The following is a 16,828-nucleotide window of genomic DNA, read 5'->3' as shown; positions in this document are numbered from 1 at the left end:
GAAATACATAACCAAATCTAAGATAAATAACCATTTTAGTTATAAATGTATAAATCAATCATAATTACTTTTTATATATAATTTAATAATAAATTAATCTCTCAATTTTAAAATAATGTTTGAGCATTATTCAAAATAATCCCACAAACTTAATGATTTGATAAAATTATTATATTTTTTATACTAATAAAATAATTTTTATTTATCCGACATAAGCAAAAAGAAAAAGAAAAAGAAAAACAAAAAGATATGGGGCAACCGGACATAAGCCCAGCCCCACCCTACGCTGTTGAATAGCGCAACCCTGCAGCCGCAGTGACAGCACCGGCGAGCATAAACCCTAAACCCTACTATGTCCGAAGAAATGTACGGCGTGCTCCTTTATTACAAGTACGCTGAAATTCCCAACCTCGACGACCTCCTCACTTTCTACCACTCCAACTGCTCCTCCCTCAGCCTCCTCGGTCGTGTTCGGCTTTCTTCCCGCGGCGTCAATGTCACCGTATGTAACTATACTATTCCCCTCTCCTTTTTTTCATTCCCTACTCATTTCTCTTTAACAGGTTGGCGGCAACTTATCCTCTCTCGAGATCCACATCGAAGCCCTCAAAGCCTACAACTCTCTGTTTCACGACACTGATTTCAAGCTCGCCAATTGTCATCAGCCATTAAACGACAAAGTAGCCCAGGAATGTGGATTCACTTCTCTATCTATTCGGATCGTCGATGAACTTGTCACTCTCAGTTCTCATCCGCTGTTAAAGTCACCGGATATCTCAAATGCCGGAAAGCATCTCTCTGCACTTGACTTCCATTCTTCCCTCCACAATACCAGTAAGTTGCTGTATCTTTATACCATTCTGTATATAACTTGTTGTTATTATTATTATTTTATCTTAGTTCAGTTTTGCCTTGTTAACATGTTTATTACTCCCTTTTATTTTCACTATCTAGAGACTAGAGCATTCGTTTATGTGTGGAGATTGATATTGAAAACTGATTATTCTATTCTTCATTTGTGTGATCATGTTGTTTTGTAGACAGGGAGAGTCCAGAAAATGACCTTGTTTTACTTGATGCAAGGAATCTGTATGAAACAAGAATTGGCAAATTTCATGTGCCTAATATTGAAACTTTGGATCCACAAGTTAGGCAGTATAGTGATTTGTCCTCTTGGATAGATGATAACGGTGAGCGGTTGAAAGGAAAAAATATCCTCATGTAAGTTTTCCTTTTATGACATGTTGTGGTTGATTCTAATTATTATGATCTGGTAGATATCTGATCAGTGATTTGGGGGTGGCATTTTCCATTTCATGATCATTTTGTACTTTTGAGTATCTTTTAATTACTAATTACTTATGCTGTGGAATTTCACTTGTTGGTTACAGGTATTGTACTGGTGGAATCAGATGTGAAATGGCATCGGCATATATTAGGTCAAAAGGTGCTGGGTTTGAGAATGTGTTTCAGGTAAAATCTGAATTTCCCCTTTCCCTATTCATCCCCTTTTGAAAACAAAAAAGAATCTGGATCGATATGCAATGGACATGTATGATGTCCATGAGGTGTTCTTATTGTTACAACTTATCACCTTATAAAAGAGCCTGCTAGGTCATAATTTCCTTTGTATCAGTGTGCAATGGAATGTTGACTGTGGATGTGGGAATCTTGTGGTAGTGTGTCCTTATATAATAATTTGTTATGAAACATGATCAATAACGCCTTGGAGCTGATGATCAGTATTTCTTGTAATTTTGTATTAATTGCAGTTATTTGGTGGCATACAGCGGTATTTGGAGCAATTCCCAGATGGTGGGTTTTTCAAAGGAAAGAATTTTGTTTTTGATCACCGGTATGCCTCTTATCTCTCACATTACTTTTAGGCATGAATTTGTATGAGTATCTTATTATCCTGTTGTGATTGGAATATTGATATTACATCGAATATAAAAGGGTAGTTTTGCAACAGTGGATGAAACGAATCCTTATTTTGTTCCTTCTAACCGTAGGATATCAGTTGGAAGTTCAGATGCTAATGTTATTGGGACCTGCCTTATTTGTCAATGTTCATTTGATGATTACTCGTCTCGCTGCCGGTGTGCTTACTGCCGAATGCTTGTTTTGGTTTGTGGTAGTTGCCAGGTATGCTCTGATAATGTATATATTATCTATCATCTATATGCCAACAGTTTCTGTTTGCATGTCTGAATTTTACCATTTTGAAGGAGTTAGAAAGGAGGCAAAGTAAATGGAAAGAAAAGGAAGTTGTTAATATCTCCTGAATCTGATACTATATACTGGATCTAGCAGTCTCAAGCATGTTGCTGTTTTGGAGAACTGAACTAAGAACTGTTGTATATGCTAGTTTGTTAAGTGCCCATGAACTTCTAAAGAAGAGTTTGATTCTGATTATTTTTGTTTACGAACTGAGCTTAACCTGAGTGTTGCTTTTTTTGAGCTGATTTACTTGTAACTGGTTCTGGGTAATACTAATAATGTGACTTGCTTCTGATCAAGAGTTTAAGTTTGTTATTGGGAAAAGAGTTGGATTTTTCTCAAATGAGGTTCATGAGCTGATTGTGTAACACTATTACTGTGGTCCATAGGCCTCAAAATAGGGCTTCAAGCATGCTTGCATTTGAATAACATTTGTCCTAAAGCCATGGGTCCTATAACTTGGATTAACTACATTTCTGAATTTGTACTCCAGAAAATTTATCCCTTCTCCATCTTCTTAAATTTCTTGACTCTAATCTTTTTTCTATTTGTTTGCTGGGGTTCTTTGTTCTCTTTTCTTGCTTCTGATATTATTGTGGTCTACCAGAATGAATCTACACAGTACGTTTGTGAGCTTTGTCAGAAACAGGGCAAGGTCGTTAGGTCAACACAATTAATTGAAAATGGTGAATCAAAATCATCATTGCCAGGTGCCGAATTCCAGAATTTTTCTTCAGATACTATGTGTTTGCCTCAAGTGCCTAGGGGAGATGGTAAGTTCTGTGATCCATATCGCTCCACACCTTGCTTTCACATGTGTTTTGTCAAATTTTAAGTTAACTAATGGTTAATTTTACAATTGTCTTATTGTACTGACTACTGAAAAGTTCATGTCTACTGAAATTTGAAGCACAGGCAATTTTAAAGGCCCTCTATAATTTACCAAAAGTGTGCAATACCTAACGTCCCAATGGTTAATGTTCAGATCCAAGGACCTCAAGAAAACTGAGAATCTTGTGCTTGCATGGGTTCCGACAGAATGCATCCAGTTTCAAAGGCAGAACAGCATCACTAGCCAAGAAACTCAAGAAAATGGCTGAATTTGTTTTTATCAATGCTCCTCATGAATTGCCATTCATTTACCAAATCCCCGTGTCCGAGCTCAATGTGAATTGTGCATCATCATTGCCACCTAGTCCTCCTCCACCTTTGGAGAATTGCAAGAAGAAGTTTGCATGGTTTTTGGCACCCAACTTTGATGGAAGTAGTGGTGTTGATTGGAAGGTAGCAGACGGTCCATTCGATGCACTTCAATACCAGCAGCAAACTGATGGATATGATATTTCTGTATCACACTTGAAGAATGTGTTTTCCCAACAAGGACCATTCGATGGAATCTTGGGATTTTCACAGGGAGCAGCAATGGCTGCCTTAATCTCTGCACAACAAGAAAAGCTGAAAGGTGAAATGGACTTTAAATTTGTAGTCCTGTGCTCTGGCTTTGCTCTCCGGATGAAAGAGATGGAGTGTGGCCCTATCAAGTGCCCGTCTCTTCATATTTTTGGTAATGAGCATGGTAAAGACAGACAAATAGCTAACCAAGCTAGCAAGGAACTTGTTTCTCTATATGATAGTGATTGTTCTGGGATCGTTGAGCATGATTGTGGTCATATAATTCCTACCCGGTCCCCTTACATTGATGGGATCAAGGATTTCCTTGGGCGTTTTCTGTAAGAGGTCTCACAAAAAATGATCTCAAGTTTTTGATACCATTCAAATTTACATTGTTCTTGATATCTTGTCTTCTATGTACTATTGTACAATCCCAAAAAATTTGTACAATGCTCAATTGTTATGCAATTGCCTCAGTAAAACTAACAAAGCGACATGTTAGGCCGTGTTGAGAGACTGATTAATAGGAATGCTTTACTTGATTGAAAGGAAGAGGATGCACACACTATCAATTTCCTTTAAGTAAATGTCTTTTTTTATTTTATTTTAAAATTTTAAATTCCTGCAGATATTGGTAGTATCTGCCTACTTGTAATTTTTTTTATTTCAATTAAATGTCTTTATTATCCCCGATGACACTTAAGCGGACGTTTGGTCTTGCGGTGAACCTTCAACATGTGAAAACCAATTAATTTTGTAATTTGCATTCACCTTTAATGATTATATTTAGTAAACAACGTTCAAACATTTTTTTTTTGTAATTTGAGGACAATATTCAACATATTTTAAAGTAATACTTTGTTGCAACTTGCAAATCGTTTATTTATATTTTTTTTAATCAAATAAATGTTTATGTTTAAATATCTCCAATCACATGTGTATATATATATATATATATATATATATATTTTTTTTTTTTTTTTTCCTTATATATTTTAGTATTAAAAAAGGACAGTATAAATTATAAAAGGTTAATTGAAAGAGAGAGTATTCCTACATTTTACGGCAAAAACAATAATTTATAGACGGAACATAAGTTGGACAAAAACAACGGGTACGAGTACGAGACACAAATCAAGTGACTGCAACTCTTAAACCCTTTGTAGTTTAAACCTCTGGTCTAGTCTGGTGCTTATTGTTGAAAACAACACAAAGGAGCTCCTACGAAGATGCAGGGTGCCGTAAGAAAACTAACCAGGATAATTTCACACAGACAAGTATGTCTTCCTTCATCGCTTTCTGCTACCTCGTACTTCGTATTCATAGGAACCCAAACTACATGTCTTCTTAGTATGTTCTAAATGATTTTCTGCTGTTACTGTGACTCCAATTCAAACATGGAAATTTAGTTTTGTTTCTTCAAATTCAGTTAATAACTGCTTCTAACTCTTGCTTTTCGGTTGATAAATTCAATTGTTCTCACTCTGCAATTTACGCTTCCTCTGCAAATATTTTAACCATTCATACGCCCGACCTTTAAATTGGTTTCTCAACGGAAGCTATGTAATTGATGATCTCATATTTTTCTTTTTATTCTTATTTGTTTGGCTAAATCTAGGGAATATTCAAATGATTCATTCAGGTGATTCTGACTCCTTGGCATTTGCTTGTTTCGCTCGCAGGTTGTAGGTTTTCGTTCCTATTGCACTGACAAGGTTGTTGTTGATATTGGACAACCAACCTCCGCGTCTCATCCGCAGGTTTATTATAGTTTTCCATTTGTGTTTATATTAAAGTTTAACAAACAAAAGTAAAAAAAAATGTGAAATGTAACTAGAAGTATTTGAAGTGTCTGTTGTATGTTTGACACAGGTACGATTGAAATGTTTGGGCTTCCTTGCTTTGCACAATGTGCTATTGAAGTGGTATAGAGCATTTAGCTAAACTATTGTTTGTTAAGACTATTTTTTTTTTTTTTTGGCTTGTTACATTATAGCTACTAAAAGATGGGGATCTCACACCGGGTATATCTACGGAGGAATACATCCTAAGAAGAAAAAAGTTATTGGATCTTCTCCCAGAGAAGAGTTTGGCAATCATTGCTGCTGCCCCAGTAAAGATGATGACAGATGTTGTGCCTTACACATTTCGACAAGATGCTGATTACTTGTATATCACAGGCTGTCAACAACCTGGTGGTGTGGCCGTTTTAGGACATGACTGTGGTTTATGCATGTTCATGCCAGAAGCTAAGCCTAATGTGTGTCTGATACTCTGATGTAATATCTTCTTAAAATAGAATTATGTTATGCAATATGCATTGATGATGTAAATTCAGCTTTTATTATGTTAAGTAACATAAATTGTTTACGAGTTAAATTTTTATGCATTGTTAGTAAAGATTTTTACATGGGTAACCAATTAGAAATCACCCTAGGTATGATTTTTAAAGTAGTTATTACAAAATTCAACAATCTTACCATATATGACAATCTATGATCAGATGACATACATATAAAAAAATATATTTGTTTAATAAATATCTGATCTGATTAACAATATAAATCTATGTAACATTTCAATTTTTTTCGTGTTTGATTCAACCATCTGTGAATTTGGTCATCGTGTGTGTAATTTATATTGTACTTTTTTTGAGTTATGGGATAAAGAAGTAACTAATTTCAAGCTAACATAATTTTAAAACCTTAAATTTGTGTAGGATGTGATTTGGCAAGGGCAGATAGCAGGAGTTGATGCAGCATTAGATGCATTCAAGGCTGACAAGGCATATCCAATGAAAAAATTGCAAGAGGTGAATCACCAGTATCGACTATTAAATGCTTTTACTTTTATAGAAATTATATAGTCAACTATTTTGTCCTCACACCTGAAATATTTCCACTGGTAAGCCTGCTGGAGGCTTGAAGCCGATGTTATCACAGCTTTGCAGTCTAAAAAGTCCATTTTCATCTCCTTGGTACTTCTGTTCTTTATAATGATTTTTAATTTTACATTTTTAATTACTGATTCAGATCCTTCCAGATATGATAAGGGGATCATCAAAATTGTTCCACAATGTAGAGACTGCAACTCCAGCATATATGGAACTGGAAGCCTTCAAAACGCTAGCTTACTGTAACAATGTAAGGGATCTAACTGTTTATACCCATCAACTGCGATGGATAAAGTCACCAGCAGAGCTCAAGCTGATGAAGGAATCTGCATCAATTGCTTGTCAGGTACTTTCATCTTTATTGCATGGCTAACTATTTGGTAACTAAATATTCCAAATTCTCAATGAAGCTGTTAGATTCACATTTGGTAACTGTACTGTTAGTTGGTCCTAGATGCAAAATGATGACCAGTTGATGATTTGAACATTTTGTGGTCTTGAACAGGCTCTTTTGTTGACAATGCTACATTCAAAGACATACCCTTTTGAAGGTATGCTAGCGGCAAAGGTTGAATATGAATGCAAAATTAGAGGTGCTCAGCGGATGGGGTGAGTATTTCTTTTGAATAGTTTGACCTCTAAAGTAATTTTTTAATGTCTGAATACTTTGTGTATTGTTGTTAATAATTTAAGAAGCTTCCACAAAAAAAACAGAGAAGTTCTTTAATAGAAAACAAATTCAAGTTTAAGCAGCACTTTCTTCCATAATTGATGATATAATTTTTCTTTTCTTTTTCTCTGTATCAGATTCAATCCTGTGGTTGGTGGTGGGCCTAATGGAAGTGTTATACATTATTCTAGGAATGATCAGAGAGTAAATTCATTTACTAAATGCCATTTACTAGTATCTTTAATTTCATATTTCTAATGTTTACATATGTTTGGCAGATTAAACATGGAGACCTTGTTTTGATGGATGTTGGATGTGAGTTACATGGTTATGCCAGTGATCTTACTCGTACCTGGCCACCTTGTGGTAGCTTTTCTTCTGCTCAGGTTAGCATGATTGAAGTGCTTTTAGAAATTATATCTATGTATTGCAGAGAGTTTAATAAAGGTTTATTTTCATTTCATCATATGCAGTAAACTTATGTCTATATTTCTTTCTTGATTTTTCCTCTCACTTGATATCCAATTTATTAATCAATTAATAGCAATCTAAGACTAGCAAACTGCATGGTCTCAATTTTGTATTGCAAACCTCACTCCATGGCGGGCATATAATTTTATGGATTCTTGTTTGTGGACGTACAACTCTTCTCTTACACAATGCACTTCTGGATTAAGTTTCTATGATGTCTAAAATAACTTCACTTTTGTTTCTTGTCATGAGTTCTTTTGGCCATGATATAGTGCTTTCTAAGTTTTCTACTCTAGGATGAGACTTTGCAACATTAAACTTCACAACGTGAAATCTTGGGCCTTTTTTACTTCAAGAAAGTGCTTTCAGTTTTTATTTCTTGTTTCAATTTTAATTGAAAAAATGCTACTTTGTTTTCATTTGTTTTCTGTTGTCAAAGATTTGTAAAGGAAATAGTGAACATTTGTTTGCACTGTTTCCTATACAAACCTTTAAAAATAGAAAATATAATGAAAATAATGTGACATTGTTGTAATTAAAAGTGAAAACAGAAAACGATAAACTGAAAACATTTTCTCAAACCAACACAACTCCTTATTTTCCTTTTTTTTTTTTGGAGGGAAGGGGGTTATGAGATTTCTTTTTCAACAAATAATGGGAAGTGTTGCTAGTTATGATATTTGAATATTCTCAATTCTATAGTTACACCTCTATACTTCAAGAATTAAGGGAAGAAGCATTATCAATTACTGTTGGGCACATGACCTCTTGGTGAAGAGTGAATTCCTTGCTAGTTAGATGAAGTTTACCTCTAGTTGTTGTGATTGATGATACATATATGCTAACATCCTGCCTACACTAAGGTGCATTTTTGAACAAAGGCAAGGGCATCAGGGAATTATAGGCCAATATGACAGAAATATGAGGAGGGATTATTTTTTACAAGTATAGTGTAACAACTTGGAAACAATGAAGGTTGAGTAAAGACTTGATTCTATTAGTGAAATGAAATAAGAAGAGAGGAAACATGGGGGAGGGGACAAGGAAAGTGAGAATTGAAAAGGGAAGAAGCATGCATCTAGGAGGCTGCAGTCTGGATGTCTTTCCACCACTTTTCTTTTCTATTTTGTGTTTAGCTTCAGCATTTTGTACAAACCCTGATTTTAATACTATCACAAGCAGAAGAAGGAACTCAGTGAGATTTCTTCTGTACAACCGTGTTCTAGTTCCAGCTTCCTTTTGATGTCTTGTTTGAAATTTCAATGAACAACCAGAATAATTTATTCATGCATGTTCATTCAATTAGGGATAGATTCTTCCCCCCCTCTTGCTCTTTAAGGTATCTACTTGGCCAAAAGCTTGCACCTGCCCATCATTGGGGATGGCAATATGTAATGAGTAGGAACTTTCTCTGCTTTTGGTATACCATGACATAAACATGTTTGAAGCTTAGTTTTTTCTCCTTGTTCATGCTCCGTGAAATCAACATAAAATAAAACTGCTAAATCTCCATGTTGTTTTGATTTTTTAACTTCTAAATCAACATATTGCTTCACTCTTTTATTCTTGCCACTTTTCATATGAATGCCATGGCTTCTTATATATTTCAGGAGGAGCTTTATGCGCTTATACTGGAAACAAATAAGCATTGTGTGGAACTTTGTAAGCCGGGTGCCAGTATTCGGCACATACACAACCATTCGGTATCCCTTTTTTCTTGTTCCCTTTTCACTTTTCCGGAGATGTAATAAGGTCATTATCATTCACAAAACCCACCTAATAGCTTAAGCTTTTAGAAAAGTTGGTGATTAACATGGTATTAAAGCTTCTATGACTAAGTTGTCATGAGTTTAATCCTTGCCACCCTCATGCTTCAAAATAAAAATTGAATCTCATCACAAATTTGGGTGGGCCTGTGTTTGTCCATCCTTTCAATATTAGGGGGGTTGTGTTGTAGTCTTGTAGATATAATAATGCCATGTGTGATCCTTCACCTAACAGCTTAATATTTAGGGAGAGTTGGTGATTGACACAATTATTAGTCATTATTATAAATATTATCAGAAGCTGTGTTTGTTCTCTGTTGCTCTTTTGTTTTCCAGTACATGATGGGATTGAGAGGAAAAAATAACCTTAATTATTCTAATCTTAAAACTTTCTGAATGATCTGCTTAGGAATAAGCAGTACTTTCACAAGTAATTGATCAGAACTATGAAGTTATTTAGGAAATATTTAACTATACGTAGAATGTTATGGTAATTAAGTAAAAAATTGTCTTAGCTAGTAGCAACTTACATTTGATTAATACCTACATTTTGGTTTGCCTCAAATTTGGATGCTGGCTTATGCTATGTGGGTATTAAAGCATGGGTTTCCCTTAATATCCCTTTCAATGTGAAACTGGTTTGTTAATCTTCTCAGCACTGTCATTTGATTAATTCCTATTTTATTCTATGATCAGTTGGAGAGACACAAAAAGGAGAGCAGAGGGAATTTAATTATCTCCAATTTCTGTTGTAGGCTTGTTGAAACTGTCCTTATATTTCAGCTGTGTACTTTAGTTTGGATGTATCTATCACCTGACTGTTAATTCTGTCTCAAGATTTCTAGTGGAACTGAACCTATAATTTCTTGACTGTTAGCTTAGTTGATGTTCAATTTTTTTCTTCAAGCCTTCGTTTTGCATTAACACCCCCTTCCCACCAAAATAATACTTTCTATATTTGATTTGCCCTATGCATGTTGAACGCTATCTCATAACCAGTAATAGCAATTAATGAGTGCTAGTGGCCTGACCGCCCAAGTATATTCTTGACAGACCCATCCTTATTTGTTGAGTGTCATCTTGCTTTTTTCCTTTTGCACTTTTGAATGATGTATTACTGTTTATTCAACTAGCTGAAGTTATAAGTGTAATGTGAAATGATCTGGTTGCATAGGTTGAAATGCTGCAGAAAGGACTCAAAGAGCTTGGGATTTTGAGAGATGTTGGAAGCAGTTCCTACCATAAGCTGAACCCAACTTCTATAGGTAGCCTTGTGCTTAAATCTGCTTGCTGACAAAGCATGTAATATGTGGCCATTAGAGAAATAATTTCGTTTTGTAGATTCATAAGATTTTAGCATTATAACCAAAAAGAATGCTAGTTTGAAGTTTGAAAACAAAAAAAATGTGATAGCCAAGAGAGACTGCATATATATCTAATCACATTTTATTGGTCCAGGTCACTATCTAGGGATGGACATTCATGATTGTTCAATGGTTAGCAATGACTGTCCTCTGAAGCCAGGTGTTGTAAGTTGTTTCCCTGACCAAGCAACAATTTCATTTTTTCCATCTATTTTCTATAAATTTGAGATAATTTCTACCACTATCAGTTAATATTTAAATAACTGCTTATGTGGATAGATATTGTTAGATATCTTTAATTATGGTTATAACATTGTTTTACTGTGTATGTGGTGTCAACGTAGACCACACCTCAAACTATTTATAATATGAAAAAGGAATCAATATTGATTACAAGATCAATCAATTACTGATTAATAGGAAATAAAATATTCTAATAATAAATACAATATTTTGAATAATATCAAGACATAATCTCACACTCCCCCACAAGAGCATATGAGTGATATCAACCAAGCTTGTTATAAATGTGGTAAACTCAGAAACTAAAGGCGGTTCAAGTCTTGTGCAGCCAACAAAGGCCCGTAGAGACGATGGGGACCAGCGTGATGCTCGTATGAGATGTGTCACGCATCTTGTGTGTGAACTTCATATGCGAGGGCCCTGTGTGGGGCTGCATGCAGTGGTGTTTTGAGTTGGCTGCGCACGTGCACGACATGACGATCTTTGATGATGGCGACGGGTAATGTTCACCCGAGAAAAAAGCAGAAGGTCCACCAAGGATGCCTTGAGGCGGAGCCGAGAAGATCAGTGTGACACTGGCCGGAGATGCGTTAGGCGTCGTGCGCGTGAACTTCACGCTCCAGGGCCCGCCATGGTGTCACGTGCGGCGGTTTTTAGTTGGCTGCAAACGTGGACGGTGTGACGATCTTCGGAAAGGTGGCCAGAAAAACTTAAATAGGTCATTGGAAAGAGGCAAAGCATGATCGTGCGATCGCAGGATTGTGGGTCAGTCAAACAGCGACAAAATAGAGCCGAACAAAGGGAAAATAGGTTGCTGAAGGAGAAGAAGCACGGCGGGGAGGTTGTCGGAGAGTGGGTCGCACACCGGAAAGGGGATCGTGTGTGAGTGTCATGCGCCGGAGTGTGGCGGCGGAAGAGGTCGCAGTTGGCGGTGTTGGGTTCGTCGGAGAGAGGCGCTTCTGATTGGAGGGTCTCACCAGCGAGATGGCAGCTCAGTGGCAGTGTAAGCACGCTTGCAGGGTGCATGTTACTGTTCACGCGAAAGGAACACTGGCGAAAAGGGGAAAACAAAAACAAAGTGGAACCAAAACTGTTTGGTGCGTGACGGCGGCAGCGGCAGTCGCCAGAAAAGTCATTGGGAAATGAGGAAGCATCACCGGAAGATGGGCAGCGAGCAGAAAGGTCTGTCCCCGGTGGAGCACGATTTTTGTTATTCCTATGCCAAGAATAACCTAAGCTTTGATACCATATAACAGTGTTTTACTCCGGAATGTTGTGTCTATGTAGACCACATCTCATGTTATTTATAATATGAAAAAGGAACCAATATTGATTACAAGATCAATCAATTATAGGAAATAGAATATTCTAATAATAAATGCAATTTCAGGAATCATATCAAGACATAATCTCACAATGGCAATAAGGCAATTGTTGCAGATTGTTAGATATCTCTAATTATGATAATTATTTTCTCCGTAATTACTATGCATGCCATATAATAATACACTCTTCTTCTCAACATTGACATTCTGCTTTGTAATACACTCTGCTGTGCACCTTGAGTTGACACACAGATTCAGTCATATCTGTTGATTTCAAAATCATATTAAAGTATCTCTTTTAATTAAATGAAAACTGTCAAATGTACTTGGATGGTTGTACCCGATGAGTGTTTTCTAAACACTAGTTTGCACCTAAGCCTGTTATTGGTGCCTAACTGCCTATTCAAGATTTAAAGGCATGTTTATTCCTTGAAGTACTGCTCCAGTACTTTCATTACTTTTCATTTTACGATTTATAATTAATCAAATATTACCTTATTTTTAGTGCGCCATTGCCAGCTCATATTTTTCTGTTTTCAGAACTGTTCTCTTGAAAGGTATAGGCACTCACAGTTAACTGGTATTAGAAGAACTCTGTTGCATAAAAATATCTTAAAGCTAGAGCTAGCTGAGTGAAGTTTTAAAGCTTACACCCTGGGGCTCTTTGCCGTTTATTGTCACCACATATTTCATGTAATATAGTTACAAAATGATTTCTGGCTCAATTAACAAAGTATATAATTTTCTTTTTGGGCTGGGGGTTAGGTGGGGGAATTGATGCAGGTGAATACTGCCACTTAGTTTTAGTTTTAATCCTCTTTGAGCAAGAGAACCTTTTTGGAGTTTTGATTCTCTGCTTATGTGTACCTATGCTTTAGAGTTGCATAGGGACATGTGTACTCATATTAGCTGATAGCCTGTTCTTTTTTTCTTTTTAATTTGTGTGGCTTGTGTGCAGGTAATAACTATTGAACCAGGAGTGTACATCCCATCTTCTTTTAATGTTCCAGAGAGGTACTTATTGAGGTTAATTCAAGAGCTTGTATTTTTACAAATTGATTATTACAAATTGATGATTCCCATTGCTTGCTCCTCTTATGCAATTTTCCTGGTTTACCAGCTAAATCTACTAAAGAATGCGAATTCGTGGGACTTTGTTTCCCTTGACTAGCTCCAAAAATTTTACCTTTCATTTTTCCCTCCAAGAATCTGGTTGCATGTACCAGTATGTTAAAGCCTGAGCTGGGTATCCCTGAGTTGCTTATATCAGTATGTTATAATTTCCAAGGATGTTTTAGCACTGCTTACCCTGCTTGTTCATAATCTTCTTGATTCACTAAGGTCTTATTTGGAAATTTGGAATGAGACTAGTCATTGCCTAGGGTGTTCTTATACCATCAAAAAGAGGGAATAGCCATTCCCTCCAAAATAGGAACTGTCTTTCGTTCCATCTAGATTTCTAAGAATGCTAAAAATCATGTTCTTCCAGTGCTGCTCCATCATGGTCCTACCTTCATCAACCCCTCAAACTGCCACCGCACCAGCTCCATCCCTTGTCATAAAAAATGCTTTATTATACTCAATCTGATTTGTCTCAAGTATAATAGGACTAGAATGGGATAGTCATTTAATCATATGCACATGTCAATGGAAATGGCTATTCCATTTTCATCTGTATTCCTATTAAAGCCATTCCATTAAACCCAATGAGACCCAAAGTTCTACAAATGTATAGTTTCTTAATTATTTAATCCATCAAGAGATGTGTGTCCATATTTGGAGCGCAAATTTTTCATACGCAAATTAAGAATCTTGCTTTAGTTAATCTGTTTCAGTCGTAGCATCAGTTGTACATTTGGGCTATAACATAATATGGATTTTATTTCTTTCTCATTTGTATTCTACTTGTTATGCCTTTTTAGTTATTCACTGTCCATAACTTTCATTACATAATTTAGATAATCTCAATATTTGTCCACCATATATTCCATGTGAGCATTTATATTGTCTTCAATCTTGGCATTAAATGTTCCTGTTTCATGTGCAATATAATAAATCTTGCAAGATGTCCAATTGCAGGTATCGAGGCATTGGGATACGGATTGAGGATGAGGTTCTCATCACAGAAACTGGTTATGAGGTAATTTCTTTAAAAATATTGCAGTTGCAACTAGTTTGTCAATTTGTACAGCTAGAGGTGACTGCTAATTGCACTTCTTGAGTGTTAGAATAATGAATGAAAGATGCAAATGTGGTTGCAGCGGTTGCAATAGAGGAGTTCATTATTAAGGATGAGGAACTCTAAAAATGGAGTATCTGATAAACAACCATGAAAAACTAAAAATAACCATTTAAGTTTCAAGTAAAATACTTTATCCTTAAAAAAAAGTAAGCACTTGCACATATGAAACTTGCTAGCTGACAAAAACAGGATGATTCTTTACCATCGGCTATACTTTTCTGCTTAATTCTAGATTTTGATTGTTAAATAGTTGTCAAAGCCAAACTCTTAATGATGTCACAGACTCAAAATGCATGATTGAGTGATACACGCTGTTATGGTACGATTTTTTTGGGATACTAGTTGTACCCTTGATGAGTTGTCAAGTATTTTATCGATTGTTGCTTCTCTTCTCACAAGTCACAATTAATCTTTGAAATCCGTAAAGTTTTAGAATTTCTTAGGAACACTCAGTCTTTATGTACAGTATCTTTAAATGTGTTCTTTGTTAGTTGTGTGATCCATCATTGTCTAACCAGTAACCAATAAATATCAGGGTATTGGTACGTTAGAAACTAATCAAAGTACCAGATTAATCCCCATCATTAATCGTGTATTTAATTAGAATTAAATCCTCAGTGTATTTTAAAACTTGGATGCACTAGTTTAAGTTAATCTATCCAATACGACTATTGCTTCTACAAGTATCAAAAGAAACCAGCCAGCAGAAGCATAAAAATCGACAGTGACTTTTTCTTTGGGTGTGTGTGCAGAGAGATATAAGATATACTAGTAGTTTCAGTTTCTTCAGTGTTTGCCGTGATATTCTTTAATAAAAACATGTGAATTCATTTTTTTACACCTCATTTATGAACACTTTCTAAGGGTCATAGAACTTTGGTTATGGAATTAATAGATAGTAATTTTTTATTGAAAATCATTTTAGGGATACATTGGAAATCATGGTTGGAGTAAATTCATCACATATTAATAAAAAAAATCTATTTTTATTCCTTAAATAGCACCTTACCACATTACTTGGTATTTGTCTTAAAAAATAGAATAAGGTGGCTGCAACATAGTGCAGGTTATGTTTTCATTGGAGAAAAGTAATTTAGGTGCTATTCCTTGGGTGATTGTGGTGCCTTCCTTTAGAGTTTTACCTCTATAACTCATGCACTAAAGATCAGGGTAGATTATCATGGTATAACTCCAATTTTAACCAAAAAAATAACATTAGGAACAACTAAGAAATAACATCTAAGTTTTGTTCTTCCACAGTGAATCAGTAGTGACTAATATTGAGTTATTGCTAAACAACACAGGTCCTAACAGCATCAATCCCAAAAGAAGTGAAGCATATTGAGTCCTTGCTGAACAATTTCTGCCATGGAATGGGAGCGATGGACAGCCAAAACAACTAAAGAGCCTATAGCCCAATTGATATATTGGCCATACGCTTGCATTCAAGAACCAGGACTGCGAATCCTTGAGACTTGCATGGCACTGTCCAGAGCAGCAACTGAATTTCTATCCTTTTGTTTTGGTCTCTTGCATATTTTTTCAACCTGGGAAACATGTATTCTATAATCTTTACTGGGAAAACAAGGTGATGGTGGTGGGGTTATGTCATTTATGGTGTGTTTGGATTTGGATAAGAGAAAAGAAAATAGAGAAAAAAAAAGAGAAGAAAATATGGATAACAATATATTTTCTTTTATTTGATTGAAGAGGAAAATAAAGAGAAAATTTTGACTCTGACTAAAAGTTCAATTTTATTTCTTTCAATTTTCTCTTCAATACAAAAAAAAAATAGTTTTTTTTCTCTCTTCTCGCTTTCTTTCTCTTCAACCAAATGTAACTTAGGTAGTTTATTGTTGTTCCTTTGGCTAGACGTGTTCCCTAACATGTTTTGGTGCCGAATCATGGCTCATTTCATGTCGGGTTCTTCATTGTTGTAAATGATTGATGATTCATGATATCAACAAATGGCCGGCTCTAGATACTAAATTGTTCACAGTTGTTGGAATGTAATCTTTTGCGCAAACTTTTGGACAAATATGATAATAATCTTTTGCAAACCCTCTGCGAGATCTAATGAAGTCAAACACTTCATACATTAAAACATTACAAAATGTAATAAATATATAAAATAATCACTTGGGTAGTGACTTTACAAAGTTAAATTGGATATATAACCATGATTCACAAGCTATTAGTCAACAAAATAATTGGTTCTTTCTCAGGAAACATGTAATGACTT

The 16,828-nt window shown here is 35.5% G+C and overlaps 2 protein-coding genes across 3 annotated transcripts; both read left to right on the top strand.

Moving 5' to 3' along the window:
• Positions 1 to 234: 234 nt before the first annotated feature.
• On the top strand, positions 235 to 4,241 carry LOC114401320 (rhodanese-like domain-containing protein 6). 2 transcript variants are annotated; one of them, XM_028363816.1, is made up of 8 exons: positions 235 to 502; positions 564 to 834; positions 1,041 to 1,221; positions 1,392 to 1,473; positions 1,791 to 1,855; positions 2,013 to 2,145; positions 2,828 to 2,993; positions 3,206 to 4,241. In XM_028363816.1, the coding sequence occupies exons 1-8, from the start codon at positions 353 to 355 to the stop codon at positions 3,952 to 3,954; spliced, it is 1,797 nt and encodes a 598-aa protein (XP_028219617.1). In that variant the 5' UTR covers positions 235 to 352; the 3' UTR covers positions 3,955 to 4,241. The 2 variants fall into 2 exon arrangements, with proteins under 2 accessions (XP_028219617.1, XP_028219616.1); XM_028363815.1 differs by having other exon boundaries at positions 236 to 502; positions 1,773 to 1,855.
• A 470-nt stretch (positions 4,242 to 4,711) lies between these two features.
• On the top strand, positions 4,712 to 16,624 carry LOC114401766 (intermediate cleaving peptidase 55, mitochondrial-like). Its single transcript, XM_028364349.1, has 14 exons — positions 4,712 to 4,889; positions 5,295 to 5,372; positions 5,609 to 5,872; positions 6,332 to 6,424; positions 6,645 to 6,851; positions 7,011 to 7,114; positions 7,313 to 7,379; positions 7,454 to 7,561; positions 9,257 to 9,349; positions 10,587 to 10,677; positions 10,871 to 10,941; positions 13,303 to 13,358; positions 14,424 to 14,484; positions 15,891 to 16,624. Exons 1-14 carry the CDS (start codon positions 4,842 to 4,844, stop codon positions 15,987 to 15,989), a joined length of 1,440 nt encoding a protein of 479 aa, XP_028220150.1. The 5' UTR covers positions 4,712 to 4,841; the 3' UTR covers positions 15,990 to 16,624.
• Positions 16,625 to 16,828: the final 204 nt, after the last annotated feature.

Source organism: Glycine soja, chromosome 20, assembly GCF_004193775.1.
Source record: "Glycine soja cultivar W05 chromosome 20, ASM419377v2, whole genome shotgun sequence".
NCBI lineage: Eukaryota > Viridiplantae > Streptophyta > Magnoliopsida > Fabales > Fabaceae > Glycine > Glycine soja.
The sequence above is the reverse complement of the archived record's forward strand: the minus strand, read 5'-3'. Positions and strand labels throughout refer to the sequence as shown.

Bases quoted from the DNA above. Each gene is read 5' to 3' on its own strand.
- LOC114401320 (XM_028363815.1), top strand. From the start codon at position 353: ATGTCCGAAGAAATGTACGGCGTGCTCCTTTATTACAAGTACGCTGAA. The intron at 1,222-1,391 runs GTAAGTTTTCCT...TGTTGGTTACAG, and splicing joins AAAGGAAAAAATATCCTCAT to GTATTGTACTGGTGGAATCA. The intron at 1,856-2,012 runs GTATGCCTCTTA...TTCTAACCGTAG, and splicing joins AATTTTGTTTTTGATCACCG to GATATCAGTTGGAAGTTCAG.
- LOC114401766 (XM_028364349.1), top strand. From the start codon at position 4,842: ATGCAGGGTGCCGTAAGAAAACTAACCAGGATAATTTCACACAGACAA. The intron at 6,852-7,010 runs GTACTTTCATCT...GGTCTTGAACAG, and splicing joins CTGCATCAATTGCTTGTCAG to GCTCTTTTGTTGACAATGCT. The intron at 13,359-14,423 runs GTACTTATTGAG...GTCCAATTGCAG, and splicing joins TCTTTTAATGTTCCAGAGAG to GTATCGAGGCATTGGGATAC.